Source organism: Drosophila tropicalis, unplaced genomic scaffold, assembly GCF_018151085.1.
Source record: "Drosophila tropicalis isolate 14030-0801.00 unplaced genomic scaffold, ASM1815108v1 contig_158, whole genome shotgun sequence".
NCBI lineage: Eukaryota > Metazoa > Arthropoda > Insecta > Diptera > Drosophilidae > Drosophila > Drosophila tropicalis.
This window is the reverse complement of record NW_027172602.1, coordinates 9359115-9375870: the sequence shown is the minus strand read 5'-3', so window position 1 is coordinate 9375870 and position 16756 is coordinate 9359115. Positions and strand designations below refer to the sequence as shown.

The following is a 16756-nucleotide window of genomic DNA, read 5'->3' as shown; positions in this document are numbered from 1 at the left end:
TTCTAGGAAACCATGTCCTTTCGTCCTGCGCCAAGATTTGTGGATTCTAGAGCTAAAAAACGAAAAAAGGATAATCTTCTCGAGTCCATATCATGGCAGGACGTTAACCGATTTTTACAGGACTTACCTTTTCGGATCCTCCAGGATCAGGACTATCGATCTGCATTCAAGGATTTTCAATATCCTTCCAAAAAAAGTGCACGAATTTTTGTAAGGGGGTGAGTCGGAAAAACGGCCAAAAAGTCGCAAAAATACCATAAATGTCCTTATAACTCGGCCATTTCAAGGTCGATCAGAATGTCCTTTGGTCAAATGATAGTCCTAGATGGCCCGCATCGACTGCCACTAACAGATCCTGGAAAGTCCTTCGGGAAGCTGAGATAAAAAGACTTTTTTTGTCTCAGAAAAAAAGGCAAATATCTCGTTAGTCCTTTGAAGGATCAGGACAAAGGTGGTGTCAAAAGATTCGAAATCATCAAGGACTATAGTGGGTGCAAAGGACATGGCGATAGTCCTACGGGGAGTCGAGATATCAAGGATTTTATAGTTTTCTACAGTTTTTTTGGTCTTTTGATTCAATTTGGGACTTGCAAAAATTACAAGTGCAAAAAACAGAAAAGTGCTAATAACACAGTCATTTGAAGGATTATTTTGATATCCTTTGGCATGATGGAAGTCCTTGCCAATGCGCATCTATTCGTATCGCCATGTCCTGGAATGTCCTTCGGGTAGCTGAGAAAAAGGATGTTTTCAAAAAATTGCATGTCCTGCATCCTTAGATGACCCCAACTTTTTTTGATGCCAATCGATAGAGTACATTAAGGACATTCTAGGAAACCATGTCCTTTCGTCCTGCGCCAAGATTTGTGGATTCTAGAGCTAAAAAACGAAAAAAGGATAATCTTCTCGAGTCCATATCATGGCAGGACGTTAACCGATTTTTACAGGACTTACCTTTTCGGATCCTCCAGGATCAGGACTATCGATCTGCATTCAAGGATTTTCAATATTCTTCCAAAAAAAGTGCACGAATTTTTGTAAGGGGGTGAGTCGGAAAAACGGCCAAAAAGTCGCAAAAAATACCATAAATGTCCTTATAACTCGGCCATTTCAAGGTCGATCAGAATGTCCTTTGGTCAAATGATAGTCCTAGATGGCCCGCATCGACTGCCACTAACAGATCCTGGAAAGTCCTTCGGGAAGCTGAGATAAAAGGACTTTTTTGTCTCAGAAAAAAAGGCAAATATCTCGTTAGTCCTTTGAAGGATCAGGACAAAGGTGGTGTCAAAAGATTCAAATCATCAAGGACTATAGTGGGTGCAAAGGACATGGCGATAGTCCTACGGGGAGTCGAGATATCAAGGATTTTATAGTTTTCTACAGTTTTTTTGGTCTTTTGATTCAATTTGGGACTTGCAAAAATTACAAGTGCAAAAAACAGAAAAGTGCTAATAACACAGTCATTTGAAGGATTATTTCGATATCCTTTGGCATGATGGAAGTCCTTGCCAATGCGCATCTATTCGTATCGCCATGTCCTGGAATGTCCTTCGGGTAGCTGAGAAAAAGGATGTTTTCAAAAAATTGCATGTCCTGCATCCTTAGATGACCCCAACTTTTTTTGATGCCAATCGATAGAGTACATTAAGGACATTCTAGGAAACCATGTCCTTTCGTCCTGCGCCAAGATTTGTGGATTCTAGAGCTAAAAAACGAAAAAAGGATAATCTTCTCGAGTCCATATCATGGCAGGACGTTAACCGATTTTTACAGGACATACCTTTTCGGATCCTCCAGGATCAGGACTATCGATCTGCATTCAAGGATTTTCAATATCCTTCCAAAAATAGTGCACGAATTTTTGTAAGGGGGGGTAAGTCAGAAAAATGTCCAAAAAGTCGCAAAAATACCATAAATGTCCTTATAACTCGGCCATTTCAAGGTCGATCAGAATGTCCTTTGGTCAAATGATAGTCCTAGATGGCCCGCATCGACTGCCACTAACAGATCCTGGAAAGTCCTTCGGGAAGCTGAGATAAAAGGACATTTTTGTCTCAGAAAAAAAAGGCAAATATCTCGTTAGTCCTTTGAAGGATCAGGACAAAGGTGGTGTCAAAAGATTCGAATCATCAAGGACTATAGTGGGTGCAAAGGACATGGCGATAGTCCTACGGGGAGTCGAGATATCAAGGATTTTATAGTTTTCTACAGTTTTTTTGGTCTTTTGATTCAATTTGGGACTTGCAAAAATTACAAGTGCAAAAAACAGAAAAATGCTCATAGCTTGGACATTTTAGGGTCGATTTGAATATCCTTTGGGAAACTTAAAGTTTTTGAGAAATTGGATGTCTCGCAAAAGAGATGATGGTGTTGTTAAGGACTTTTATCGGTATAATTTTTTTTTAACTTCAGGACATTTCAATTTATATTTCTCATATGTATTTACTTACTTTTCTACGATTTAAAATAAAATATATACTTGTACTTGTATTGCTGCTAGCAAAAGTGTGACAAATCTTAGTAGACTCTTTCAGAAAAACGGATTAAATCCAATTACATATAGATTTGCAACATTTACATATATTTATGTTTATGTATATTGGTCAGTTTGTCTTTATTTGAAAACATGAATTTCACAATACTTACAATGTAGCGCATATGTATGTAATTCTTACGAATTTACAAAGAAAAAAAAAAAACATATTTGTTTACGTATGTATATATATAAGTATGCTAACATGGTCTTTTAACAGTAAAATATCGTCCGCTCTGTGTTTTTTCAGGTCCAACATTATAATATAGGTGTATATGCATATGTTTGTGAATAATTAAGCTTAACCTACGAGTTCTGAATATTCTACATCTTAGAAACTATGGACCAATCGAGTGACTACTAGATACCTACGTCCTACAATCTATGTGTAAATATATTCTACAGATTTTCGTAAATGCAATTTTGTTTACATTGCTCACAGCAATTGGGGCATAATATCCTCTCCACACACACACAGACACAAAACAACAAAATGTGGAGAGACAGATACTGAGCAAACGAAAACAAAGAAAAAAAAAAAACAAAAAAGAAAAATAGTTATGCAAACTCCTAAAGTCTATTTAGTCCGAATACTTTGCCTTGAGATCCTTGCGCAATATCTTGCCAGTGGGATTCTTGGGCACTTCATCAACAAAGATGACGCCACCCTCTAGTTTCTTATAGTGCGCCACACGCTGGGCAACATAGCTGGCTATCTCCTCGGCGGTGGCCGTCTCATTTGGCCTCAAAGCCACAATGGCACGTGGAGCCTCGCCATTCAGCTCATGGGGTATGCCAAATACAGCAGCTTCCAGGATTTTCGGATGATCGCGCAGAACGGCCTCCAGTTCGGCTGGGGGCACCTGGAAGCCCTTGACTTTGATAAGTTCCTTCATGCGATCGGTTATATAGAAATAACCGTCCTCGTCATAGAAGGCCACATCACCAGTACGCAACCAATTGCCCGGATAGAAAGTCACTTGATTGGCTTCATCGTTGTTCAAATACCCAGACATTACTTGCGGACCACGGACACACAATTCGCCGGTGGTGCGTGGGCCAAGACCCTTGGCATCGTTGCCATCGAGTGGCACGATTTTGGATTCAGTGCTGCCGGGAAGGACACCAGTAGAGGCATAACGGGTATTGCCATGCGGCGTCAATAATATAACTGGCGAGGCTTCGGTCATGCCGTAACCCTGCTTAAAACTGACATTTGGAAACCTACGCAACAAAAGAAACAGAATGTTAGACAAAGACAGAGATTACGTTGATGCATATTCAACTTACTTTTGGAGAAAACGTTCCACATCATGTTGGCCAATGGGTGCAGCACCACTCATCACCACCCTTAAGGCCGGGGCCGTCTCCTGAGTCAATTTCGGATGATTGATCATAAAGAGAGCTACACACAGACAATTAATTTCATGTTTTGCATGAGATTCATCCTCGATTCACTTACCTATTGGTGGCACCAGATTCAAAATGCTTCCCCTGTAGGTTTCCAATGATTTCATAAAATCATCCGGCTTAAATGCGGGCATGGTGGCCAAACGTGCTCCCTGTCCCAATTTGGACAACATGACCACAGTTAAGCCATAGATATGAAAGAAGGGTAAAACACCCGGTAGAGTGTCCTGTACACCAGGATCATCTGCCGGCAATGCCGTTTGAACTTGCTCACAGTTGCTGGTTATGTTATTGTGGGACAAGACGACACCCTTGGGCAACCCGGTGGTGCCCGAAGAGAATGGCAGAAACACCATATCATCGGGACTGGCATCCTTGGGAATGGTAAGATCATCATAACGGATATTCTCGGTGCTAATTAACTGATAAAAGTCAATAGCTCCCTCCGGCAATGGTTCACCAGCTTTTGTACGGATTACGGCAATCGGTAATTGCTTGCCAGCCAGCTGGCAGGCCTCTCGCAATGTGCCGTAACCCTGAGCTGTTCCAATTAAAAATTTGGCATCACTGAAGGTCAGCTGACGTGCAATCTCATCTAAAAGCAGAAATATATAGACAATTAAGACTTGCAATCAGTAAAAGTAAATATATATGTATGTACATTTATCTCTGTGCGATCTTTCGACTTTGTACACCTGAGTTTTACGATCAATTAATCCATTTATGTTTAGCTAATTACCTGGCGTATAAATGGGATTAACTGTTGTCACAGTGAGGCCTGCTTCAATGGCACCCAGAGCAGCAATCGGATACTCTGGCAAATTGGGCAAACAAACAGCCAAGACATCGGGCTTGAATAGTTTGAATTTGGTCTGCAGGCGCACAGCAAGAGCAGCGCTGGCATCACGCAATTGGGCAAATGTATATTGGCGATCGGTGATAACACAGACCTACAATTGGATAGAGAGGGAGAAAGAGACAGAGAGAGAGGGGGAAATAGAGTTTTTAGTTTTAAGTTTTAAGTTTATGGCAAGGGCTAAGCTAAAGGTCAATGTGAAGCACTCAAACACTAATGGGCTTGAATTTATTGTCTACATTATAATTTTCCAAAATAATTGGTCCCCCTTCTTGTATGTGTGTGTGTGTGTGTGTGTGTTTTTGCAACCAAAATTTTGCGCAGTCAAAAATCGCATAAATATAAAAATAGGAATTATAAATAAAGACCCCAAAATGCGACGCGTTGCGACGGCGGGGACAGAGATAGAGTCTCTCAACTAAGCAGAGCGAAGCCAAGCCATATAGTATAATAAAAACAACAACAGAAATTGTGTTTTTAACTTGTTTAAATTTAAAAAATACACCTACAACACACCCACACCCACATATGTACATATGTAGTTAGATACAAGTTGAAATAAAATCAGAGAATTTGTTGTTGCTGTTGTTGCTGTTGTGGTGGGGGCCCCGCTTCGCGTTTCGTTTGACTTGCTCTGCCCGTCGATGCTGCTGATCAAAGTTCAGTGGGGCAAAGTACAAAGTCTGCAAAGTCTAAAACGAGTGTGACTACACACACACACACACACACGCAATGTCTGTGTGTGTGTTGCGTTTGTTGACTTTTACCGAAGAGCGAAGAAAACAAGCAAAAAGAGAGCGAACGGAGGCCGGTCCAAAACAAAAAAGTAAAACAATTTGGTATCATCAATTGAATTGCTAACGACTTGTAAATACCCTTTAAGTAAATCAACCAAAGACTTCTTCTAACTAACAACTATCTAATGTCCTTTTAAGCCAACTAATGCATGGCCTAACTAAAGGCTAAATAACTCAAGAGACTTTTTCTTGTTTACAGGGTATAGACAGTGTCTATCTTTATACTTGTATATACATATATATATATATATATATATTTAGATATTTGTATTTGTATTTGTTTGCATGTATAATTTGTTGACGTTCTTGATGCTCGCTAAAGAAAACAAAACAATCTAAATTAGACAATTAAAAATGAATTACACGAGAGTGATGCGAATATAAATATGGATAAGGAATGAAAAGGGGAAGGTAGCAGTACCCCAACATTATATACATTACATATGTATAAGTATATACTATATCAAAAGCTGAGTTAATTCAAGCGGAGACTAACACAAAAACAAAGATCGTTAGCAAGATAAATGCTGCTCAGGAGACTATATACTTATATAGATGATTTTCAACAACAAAACAAATCAAATCAATTCCAACTATCAGTTGGAAAATGCAAAACTTGTATGCACTATCGATTACAAACACCTTGATATCCAGTACATGGCGAACTTTGCACTCACTACTTGCCCATGATTGGAGGCGGGCGTTGAGGCACTAATTTAGAGCAACGTCTAGCAACGTTCGCCGCAATCAATTCCAATAAACAATTGCACATTATTAGCGTGTGTGGAAAGTGAAAATTGTAAACAGTACAGACAGACTACATATTGCAATCTGTATGTGCATTCATCTGTAGCGATTTTGCGAAGGTCGTGAGGCTTATGTAAGTTGGAAACAGACTTCCTCAGATTTGCTCCATTTGCTCAGATGCCAGAGGCGCCGGCCTCTCAATTGCCCTCAGGCGCCCACTATATACACTATATTCTTATCTATAGCTACACTTGCTGGTGGTCGTTCGATTTTACTACATTATTTATTTCACTTTCGCCCTTATCAGTCACTAGTCGACTGCCATTAGTTCTGTTAATAGACATAGTTTCCAGAGATATGTCCAAGTCCAAGTTATCGCCTTTTCCACTATTCTACGATAAGTATTAATGACCCATATATGTACGTACATGCACCAAGACATCCAAGAATTTGCGACTACGAGTACGTTTATGCCATTTGCTATCAGCACGAGACGTGGTCTACGGCATTCTTCTTGCCATGTCTACAAGGGGGTCAAGACATTTGGCCATATAAACATATAGACGTAGGTTCAGGTTCAATAAACCGACATTTTATACAAAAAAAAAAAAAAAAAAATAACAAAGGAATGCAAATAAACCGATATTGCTGATAATATTGACAACTTGACGTCAGCATGCCGATAGCGAGTTAAATTACTTTATTCATGGACACAATCTGGAAACTGGAATCTTTAAATTACTCATCTTTCTCAAAAGGATTCTTAACTACCGAAACTAAACTAAATCATCATCATTCCGATTATCGAAACGTTTCGATTAAAATTCAAAAGACCCTTTGAAGTGCCTGTACTTCAATGCACTTGAATAACTGTTTGTCGATTGCCACTTTTATTTGATTACATATTTCGATTACTTACCGCTGCCGTTTTGTTTTCCCATTTCTTGAAATCTCGCCAAACATATTCGTGCAAGGGTAAATTCTGTGGAACTATCGGATCGTATGGTGATGTCTTATAGTAACCATCTTCGGAATTATAATGCAGAAATTTATCCGTATCACTGATGCTCTGGGCACGTTCCACGCTGGCCGTATTGGTGTTCCTTTGGCGACGATTCGTTGTAATTGATCGACTTGCGGCAATACCGCCAATGGCTGAAGAACTGCGCAGGCGCAACAATTGGACTGCAGCTGGATACATATTTCTTGTTGTTTTGGTTGTCGTTGGTTATTATTGTGTGTGTGTGTGTGTGTGTGTTGATCTCTATGGGGCGAATACGTGAGGAGGAGAACTCTTGCGGCACAACACGTCTACTGGTGTCGAGTGCTGGGGCACAACTGTTAGTTGGCGTCGCACAGCGGAGCACAGTAAGCGTGCAAATGCTATGAGAGCTCACACACTCATACGCCCACCACCACACAGGGAGACGACAGCGATGGAGACAAAGACGAAGAAGAGCGGCTGCAAGCCAGAGAGGCAGAGATCGGTGTTGGCGTCGGTGTCGGCGTCGGCGTTGGCGTTTGTGTTTTTTTGGGGGTTCCTTTTTACTTTGTGTCTTGCATTACATTGGTATCAATAACTCTCTTTGTGTCTCTCTCACAATCTCTCTCTCACTCTCTTGATCTCAGCTGTTCATCTTGCCGGCCGGCTCTCAGCTATTGCTGCTGCAACTGTAAATTCCAATGAGTTGTCAAAAGTGATGCAATTTTTTGTGTATGTATGTATAGGTATGTAACTATGTATGTACAGATGGTGCATCTGCACTAGACCCTGTTGACATGTTCTTTTCTCTTTTATCTTGGCCAACAGTGTACTGTTATATGAACATTTCGATTATTGTTGTAAATAGTCTGTTTAACTAGTAGATTAACTTCTTCATCTTATCATTGTTGTCTGCGTCTATTCTTTCTTTTTTTCGACACTGTGGGCATGACAAGGCGTTTCATTGTGTGTGTGTGTGTGTGTGTGTGTGAGCCTCCTTATCAGGAAAAGAAACTAAGTCAAATCACAAAATGTTGTACTTCGTACTGTACACTGTGTTTATTATTGTTTATTTGGTTGATTTTTGTTCACAATTGACGTACAATTGGCTATTGCAGAACACCTGTTTGCCCCGTTGGGCGAACAAGGGAACTCTTGATTTTCCTTTCAAAACTATATATGTACCATGTGAAAATAATATTGAATCTAACATGAATTCGATATGGTTTGGAAGTGCATTCACCTCTTTCGGCCGCGTTTCCCCAGTGCCAAGAGCCAAGAGCCACAACTACATACATACATACATACATCCATTTGTATATGGGAAGAAACTTGGTTATGGCCAGGCAAATGGCAGAAGACTTTAAAGCAACAACAAAAAGAGTAAGAATATCTCTCAAGGCCACCCCCGATCCCCCCCCGCCCCCACTCCTTGATCATCATAATGTGACTTGATTTACATGTGGTGTATATTTTCTTTTTCAATTTTTCTGTCATTCCTCGGCCTCTCTTTTCCGTTTTCTCTCCAATTTCAATACCCTGCAGCTGTATGCCCTTCCCGTAAATGGGGTATATTAAAGATTTCATCAGTCTCCATATGGGCCTTGATTTCCCCGATTCATACTTTCTAAGCAGTTTTCAGTTCTTATTAAGTATTACACATGTGCTCACACATGTATTTCTGTAAGTGTGTAAGTGTCATGTGTGTTATCAAGGGAAATTTCATGTCATTGACTCATTTTTACAAGTTTATACATATATTTCACATGAATCGGGAAATGAAATGTAACTGATACCCCCTAAAAAGTTATGCCACAGTTGCTCGATTTCACCTTTAATCTTATGAAATCTTCTTGAGTATCAGCTTCAAATACTGTGAATCCCTAAGAGTGAGAAAGGATTCGAGGCATGCATCTCCGTGTGAGGATATAAAGTAAATTTGGATCAGCTCTTACTTGTATTCATTTTGTGTGTGTTCCCTCAAATATCTTGGTAGTTTGTTTCTTAACGTTATGGATCAACAGTTGGTCCCACCTTGGGATGAAATTGCAGAGCATTTACTCGTCGCTTTTTGATATTTGCATTCATGCATTTTACGTGTTTTGCTTGAAAAAAACAACAAAAAAAGTAGATTTTGAACTTTGTACCCAAGCTCAAAGTCGTCTAAATTGTTCGTTCGTTTTTGTTTTTTTATATATATTTTTTGTAGTTTTTTTGTTGTCTTGTTTTTATGTTGCAGCAACAGCAAACCAGTTTGACTCGCTTTGAGGCGTGTTTCTTGCTTTTTGTTTTTGTTTTTATATGTTGTTTTTGTTGTTGTTATGTTTTTTGAAATTGTTTAATGCATTTAAACTGCTTTTGCTGCTGCAAGCCTGTTTGTGTTTGATTTGATTTGATTTGATTTGATTAGAGTAGTTTTTGTTTTCTTTTGCGTTTTTGTTGTTTAATTAAATTCAACCTGTCTGGACGTAAAAGGTAAAAAGGGCGCCTAATTCTCCGCTCATTACGTAGTTGTTTGAGCAAAGTTCGTTTGGCAACTGTTGAAGGTTTCCCCTTTCGATTTTTGAGGGTGGTTTTCTTCTTTTGCAAAAAAGGGATGGACACACACACACACACACACACGGACACGGACACACATATAGAGACACCTACGCTGGGTGAGCAGCAATAACTGGTCATTATCTTACCTATCTTTAGAGAGATGCTATTAGAATAAATTAGTACTCGATTAACTAATTAGTTCAATAATTATATTAGTGGATTCGGTTTATTCGAATCAATATTAAGCTTTCATCGTTAGCTTTGTCCTAAGCTAAGCTTTCGTTTTCAACTACAGAGGTCGCTGCTGTTGCCGTAATGGCGTAATGCTCAGCGTAAGAGCACTGACAAGTGACGTAAAGGAAACGTAAGCAACGCAAATCAACACCAGCTTGTAGTCTACTTTTAGGTGCTTAGTGGCGCGCAACTCGCGTCTTGTAAAGAAAACCGAACAAAAAAAAAAAACTAGCCTCTGAGAAAATAAAATTTAAAAAATATTATAAAATTTATAATAACAAATTAATATAAATTATGCGAATTAAAGAAAAATAAAAAGAAAAACAACTACCAATCTAACTGAGACCGGTGGACAAGAGTCCTTCCTTGCTGCTGGCTCGAAGCACGGCAAATAACGGGGCAAATCAAAAGACAAGAATCGAGGCGCGCACGTGCCACATTGTGAGACCATCGACATAGCCATCGCCGTCCGCAGAGTCAGAGCCAAAGCCTGAGCCTGAGCCTGAGCCTGAGCCGGGACCAGGGTGACGGCAGTGGCGGAGGCGGAGGCCCTGACAGTGGCGAAGGCGGGACGAAGGAGTCGAATTGTCGGCAATTGTTGCACACATCCTCCAAACAACGATCATAATAATAATTTATTGGTTTTTTTTTTGTCTTTTTTTTTCTGTTGTTGTTCTTGCTGTTGCGGTTCGACCCTACCATTGTGGGTCCTTTTTTTGTTGTTGTTGTTGTTGCTGTTGTTGTGTTTTTGTTTATTGTGTCTCCTTCACCCAGTGCAAATGAAGAGCAAGAGTGAAATACGGAAAACGCGTCCGAAACTAATTACAGAGGAAAAATCAAATAAAAAGCAAAAGAAGAAAAATCAAATCAAGAAAATTAAAAAAGGAAAACAGTGAATGAGCCGAAATAACACGAAAATCAGAAGGAATAACCTATGCACATAAACATATATTACACAAAAACACACACACACACATACACACACCACATATTACACACACATAGGTATATACATATATAAGCAATCAAAAAGCAACAAAAACCACAAAAAAAAAAGGAAAATAAGAAAGAAAAAAAAAGGTAAGCAACGAACAGCAAAAGAACATTGTGTAATGAAGTTGAATTTTCCATTTTTTGGCCAGAAACAGAAACAGAGAAAAGAAGTGAGGGGGAAAGCGAATGAAAGAGAACAAGAAGCAGTAAGAAAAAGCAGAAGAAGTAGCAGAAAAGAAAATGCGAAAGTGATACGAAGCGAGCGGCATAAACACACTTTCTAATTGTAATTGTTGTTTAGTCAGTCAGCCAGCCAGCCAGCCAGCCAGCCAGTCGGGCAGTCAGCCAGTCGACAAAAAGGACGACAAAGACCACGATGACGAGGACGAGTATGACGACGATGGCGATGAACCGACATACCGACGAATTCGACGAAACGACCACGAAACGACGAAGAAAATGCAAAGTTGTGAGAGGGGATATATATACATATATACTTTTATATATGTGTCTGTGTGTGTGTGTGTATAGAGGGGACAGAGGGAATAAGAGTGGGCGGGTCGGTGGGCAGGGCAGGGCATCGGAGCCAAGAAACGAAGTTAAATTTGCGTGCTTTTGTTTGTTAGTGAAATGTGTGTCAGCCGAAAAGAATGAAAGACCAACTCCAAACCCCTCCCATCATCGACCCCCATGCGCCATTTCTTATAACTTACACTCTCACTCACTCTCTCTCTCTCTTTCTCTCTTGCTCCTCCATTGTGGGTCCAGCTAAGCAATTATGTCAGCTTTGGTATGGCACAACTCTTGGTGTGTGTGCGTGTGTGTGTGTGTGTGCGGTGTGTGTCTCTTTTTTCGCCCGCCCCCCAACCCCCCTATAATAAATGCTTCATTGTGCCTTTTGCGGTTGCATAAGTGTCAACCACGCACACATTCCAACTTACATGTACAGTTTGACAAGCGCTGACCAAACGGGGTTGACAAAGATTGATGATGATGCTAAGGCACCGCACCCCCACCGCAGCTCCCCCCTTTTTGATAACCTCCTCATGGTCCTTTCTACTTTCCGCGTTTAAATATTTCATAAGCAATTGCAAGAACGAACAACAAAGCAACAAAAAAAAAAAAAATTTCGCATTCCCATTTTCATTTTGCTCAATTTGTAATCATAGTTGCAACAACTAGAAGTTTTTGATGCTTAGTTAGTGGCATTAATTTTAATCAAGCTGGTTGTGTGACCCTCCCCTCTCTCATCCCCTTTCATCCTGTGCGTACATGTGTGAGTGTGTATGTGTGTGTGTGTGTGTGTAATGTGTTGCATAAGTGGAGGCGAGTCTTCCTAAGCAAATTATTATTCACTCGGTCTAGGGCAAATTCTATGCCTTGTTTTCTGTTTAGTCCATCAAGAGTCAGAACGAAGCTAATCAATCAGCTGTGAAGTTCCGGGCTTCCTATCCGCCATCCATCCATTGTTGGCAATTGAGCAATTTGCGGCTATAGAACTAAGAGAGCAAGAGCAAAAGCTAGAGAGAGAGAGAGACGGAGCACACTTATTAAGAGCCTGGAAAGTATGCTACATAAAATATTTACCTTTTCTGACATATTTCATGCGCTTCCTTCATTCCTTGAGTAGGCTTTAATATCTACTTTACTTTACTTTGAAGTACAAGACTTTATTTTGAATTAATGAAACATATCTATTATGTAAACGATATTCATTAAGACAAAGTTGAAGTTGAACGGAAATGGATTTAACATTTAAATGCTGATATAAGCAGTTATTACAATGAGAAACTTAGCCATAAATATATTTGATATACCATTCAATCCAGTAAAATAAAGACTACAGCAGGATGAAAGTTAGTGTTGACTTTGTTAATAAAAAGAAAAAAAACCTATTTAAATGTATGCAGCATTCCTTGAACACTGAAAAAATGGTCCTTAATATGAAACATTTAAAAGGTTTTGATCTTTTATTTTTGCTGGTTGGTTGGTTGGTTGGCATTCTGCTGCCAAAACATATATTTATCCTATTTATGCATGTATGTATGTATGTATGTGTGCGTATGTATGTATGCATAAAGGCTTACATATGTTCCACGTCCACGGTATTTGCCAAAATTTCGATTGAGGTTGAAATCAGTGGGAATCCTACCACAACATCACTCATATCCCCAACCCCCGCTTTCAGCCATCCGTTGTTTTTGCTTGATTTGTGTGTGTGTGAGGGGGTGGGGGTGGGGGTGGATGTGTTTTATCTGGCATTGTTTTTGCCGCAAATGTTTTTTATGTTTTATATTTGGCATCCGTTTTCGAGCCTTGTCGCTTCCGTTTCCGTTCCGATGGTCAGCTGGTTAGTTTTGCTTTTTCATTTTGTTATTTTCTGCATGGCATTTGCTGCATAGATGCAACAAGAGTGGCAACTACATACATACATACATACATGCATGCAAACGTGTTTATTGAACACTGGCAAAGTTGGACCACCTGCTGACCTCCGTGTCCTTGTCCTCTCGTTGACCTTGTGTCAAATTGTTGCCGTATCAAAACAAGTTTATTAACAGTTCTCCTTCTCCTTGCTCTCCTTTTCCTAGTTACACCCTCTAAAAAGCCGAAAATCCTCACAAAACCTCACCACCATCTCATCCAGTTTCAGTTTTCACAATGCCTAGTCAGCTAGCTACCCAATGAGATCTGCTAGCAGGAGACAATTACATATGTAAAATGGTTGAATAGTGAAATGTTGTTGGCTTGCCACTGTTTGACAATAACTGTGTATGTGAGTGTGTAAGTGTGTGTGTGTGTGTCTCTCTGTGTCTCTGTGGTTGTGACCCGCTCGCCGCTTTGTCGCCATGCCATAAACGTTTGACATAGACTTAGGCTCACTCAGGCTCAGGCTCAGAAGCCAAAGTCGAAGCCAGGCGAGCACGTGCAGAAAATGTAAATTTTTCCTTTTTTGGCTTTTGCTTTTGGCTTTTGCTTTTTGGTTTCTGCTCTTTTTGCTTGATGTTGTTTTTATGTAAATATCTAAGTGTGTCTGTGTGTGTGTGTGTGTGTGTGTGTGTGTAGGTCCCTAGCTTCTCTTGTTGGCTTGTGGGCTCTACCCTCATGTGCTTGCTTGCTCATTGCTTTTAATAGCCAACAACATGCCACGCATTAATTTATGAATTCTTCTTGTTTATTCCATTTTTTTTCTCCTTTTTTTGGGTTTCCTTCTTTTTTTTTGTTGGGCCAGCTCCTAAAAGCTTTTAAGAGCCTCATAGCACATATATAAATTGAAAATGTAAACGAATCGACATTGAGGCCATCCTGTAGAATCTAAATTGACAAGTTTATACAATCCCAAATATTGGTTATCATGTGTAGCCTTCGTTTGTTTCGTTAGATCTTCCTCGCCAGTCAGAGACAGTTTGAGGACTTCTAATTCGATCAGCCAAAAGCAACTTTATTCCTTTCTTTTAGAGGGTATTATCAAGCTGATTTGGACAATCCGCAGAGCTTTAAATATAAGAAGCCTAAACGAGCACCAAGGATGCAGTTCTTATGGAAAGATTATTGCGAATAATTTGGAATTTTCATCAAAAGTGATTGATTTTCTTTTTCAATCATACTGATCAAGGTCCCATCAATAAATAAAAAAACTTATTTAACTATGAATAGGAAGGTTTAAAATTAAAGTTATCATGGTCTTGTCTTTGTCCTCCTAACTAAACCAAAAAGTAAGAAAGCATTAAAGGCGCGAGAGAGAGAGAGAGCTTTGACTCTCAAACTGTAGACGCCAGTTTGTCGTCTGCCCAAAAGTCGCAGCATAAAGGATAGAAGAATGGAAGGATGTAAAAATGGGCTTGGGATTGTTCGGATGAGGACATGTAGCATGTAGGATATGTATATATAGATATATATGTATGTATATAGAGTAGAGAAGGGTTAGAAGGCATCCGTTGGTTGCTTTTCTTCGATTTTGTTTTTCTTTTCTTTGGTCTATTGTTTATTTAGAATGTATGTGTATGTATCTCTTTGTGTGTGTGAGTTCTCCTTACTATGTCAATATTTTTTGGCGTGAGCTTTGCTTTTAGCCTCCATGACAAGTAAATATTCCCTACACAGCAACAACAACAACAACAACAATAGAAACAAGTGGAAAAAAAGAAGGGAATAACTCGGCCAGCCAAGTCTCCTCAGTTCCTGGCGTCTGGGGCTGGCTAACTCAGTAAATTCACCTACTCTCTTCTCACACTTCTCTGCTGTTGTGCTCTCCTTCGACTTCTTCAAAGGCAAGACAAAGGACCTGGCTGAAGTTGCTCAAGTGAGTTGTTGTTGCTGCTGCTGTTGCTGTTGCTACTAGTAGAGGAGACTCGCGCAATCGAAAAAGTTTTTATGACACAATTTCCTTTTGTTGCCATTTGCCTTTCGTCTTTCGACTTGGCACACTTTCGATTTTCGATTTGGTTTGGGGTCATTGAGGGGCGTTTATGGCCAGAAGAGAGTAGAGACAGAGGGGGGACGACTTCTATTTTTAGCCTTACCAAGGGGCGTCAGGTGGGCGTGGCATTTAGAGTTAGCTCGCAACTTGGAAGCGGCACAAGGATACGGATATGGATACATTCAGAAAAAATTTTGTGTGCAATGCTTGAAAACAATAAAGAAAAATGGGATACACGGGGCAGGGGCATGCCGAGACCCTTGCAGCAAAGGTGAGAAGCCAGTTCTTGCATGCAAGAAATGCCATGCAAAGTGTTCTTTGGCAGCAGCAGCAGCAGAGGAAAAATTATGTGTTGCACTGCACTGACCTTGCGTGCAAAGCAAAGAGCAGTCCGCGACTAAGAAAAAGACGGAAGACGGTCGAGAAAGTAGTAGTAAAAAAAGAAGAATATAAGCATATATACTATGCATACCCCTCTCTCTCTCTCTCTCTCTCTCTCTCTCTCACTCACTCTCCCTTTGAGCGTGTGTGTTTGTTGGTGTGTATTTTATTGCATTGCACGTTTTTCGGGCACAAAAGTCTAATTGGATAGGGATGCAGAGGTCGCCACGCCCGCCCCCCGAGCTCCGCCCTTGTCTCTTACCGTTGACTCTGGCCTAGAGCAAATTAATCGATAAACAGTGAGCAAACCAGCGAGCAAGAGAAAGAGAAGAAGAGATCAAATTGAATTTGCTAAAAGCTAAAAACCAGCCACGGTGTGGGAGGGCACAGGCAGGGCCAGCAGAAATGGTAAAAACGAAGGGAAAAGCTGATAAGCCGCCGCAACAATAAAATCAAATCACATCCCATAGTAAAACGAACTGGAACTTTGTATGACTTTGGTCCAATCGTTAAACCACTGTCGATTAATTTGCCAATGCCAACTGAATAGTGTGACTGCGAGAGGGAGAGAGAGAGAGACTGTCAGTTGGAGTAACTATAAACTGACTAACTAAATTGACTACCTAAGTGCTATGAATATGATGACAACTTCGGGGTTACTCATTGAACAAACATAATGACCCTTTACGGTCTCTCACTTTGAAATATTATTTCAAATTAGCATAACAGTCAAATGAATAAATATGAATGAAAATTAGCATCTCAAAACAAGCAACAAAAAGAAAAGCCCCAAACTTGGCCTTTATTTGGGTTGGCTCCGGCTAATTAACTACAAAATGGGCATAAAAATGAAAGCCCAAAG

The 16756-nt window shown here is 40.1% G+C and overlaps 2 protein-coding genes across 12 annotated transcripts in view; one reads left to right on the top strand and one right to left on the bottom strand.

Moving 5' to 3' along the window:
* Positions 1-2583: 2583 nt before the first annotated feature.
* Positions 2584-9851, bottom strand: pdgy (pudgy). The gene is made up of 6 exons (XM_068302663.1): positions 9281-9851; positions 7263-8014; positions 4683-4893; positions 3996-4538; positions 3824-3938; positions 2584-3757 (listed from the first exon to the last, which is right to left on the bottom strand). The coding sequence occupies exons 2-6, from the start codon at positions 7542-7544 to the stop codon at positions 3115-3117; spliced, it is 1794 nt and encodes a 597-aa protein (XP_068158764.1). The 5' UTR covers positions 7545-8014; positions 9281-9851; the 3' UTR covers positions 2584-3114.
* A 420-nt stretch (positions 9852-10271) lies between these two features.
* The window catches only part of eag (ether a go-go), a 49738-nt gene continuing 43253 nt past the window's right edge, over positions 10272-16756 (top strand). For all 11 annotated transcript variants that reach the window (XM_068298127.1, XM_068298094.1, XM_068298110.1 and 8 more), the window contains exons 1-2: positions 10272-10541; positions 10875-11180. The gene's annotated coding sequence lies outside the window, so the exon portion shown is untranslated. The remainder of the gene's footprint in view (positions 10542-10874; positions 11181-16756) is intronic.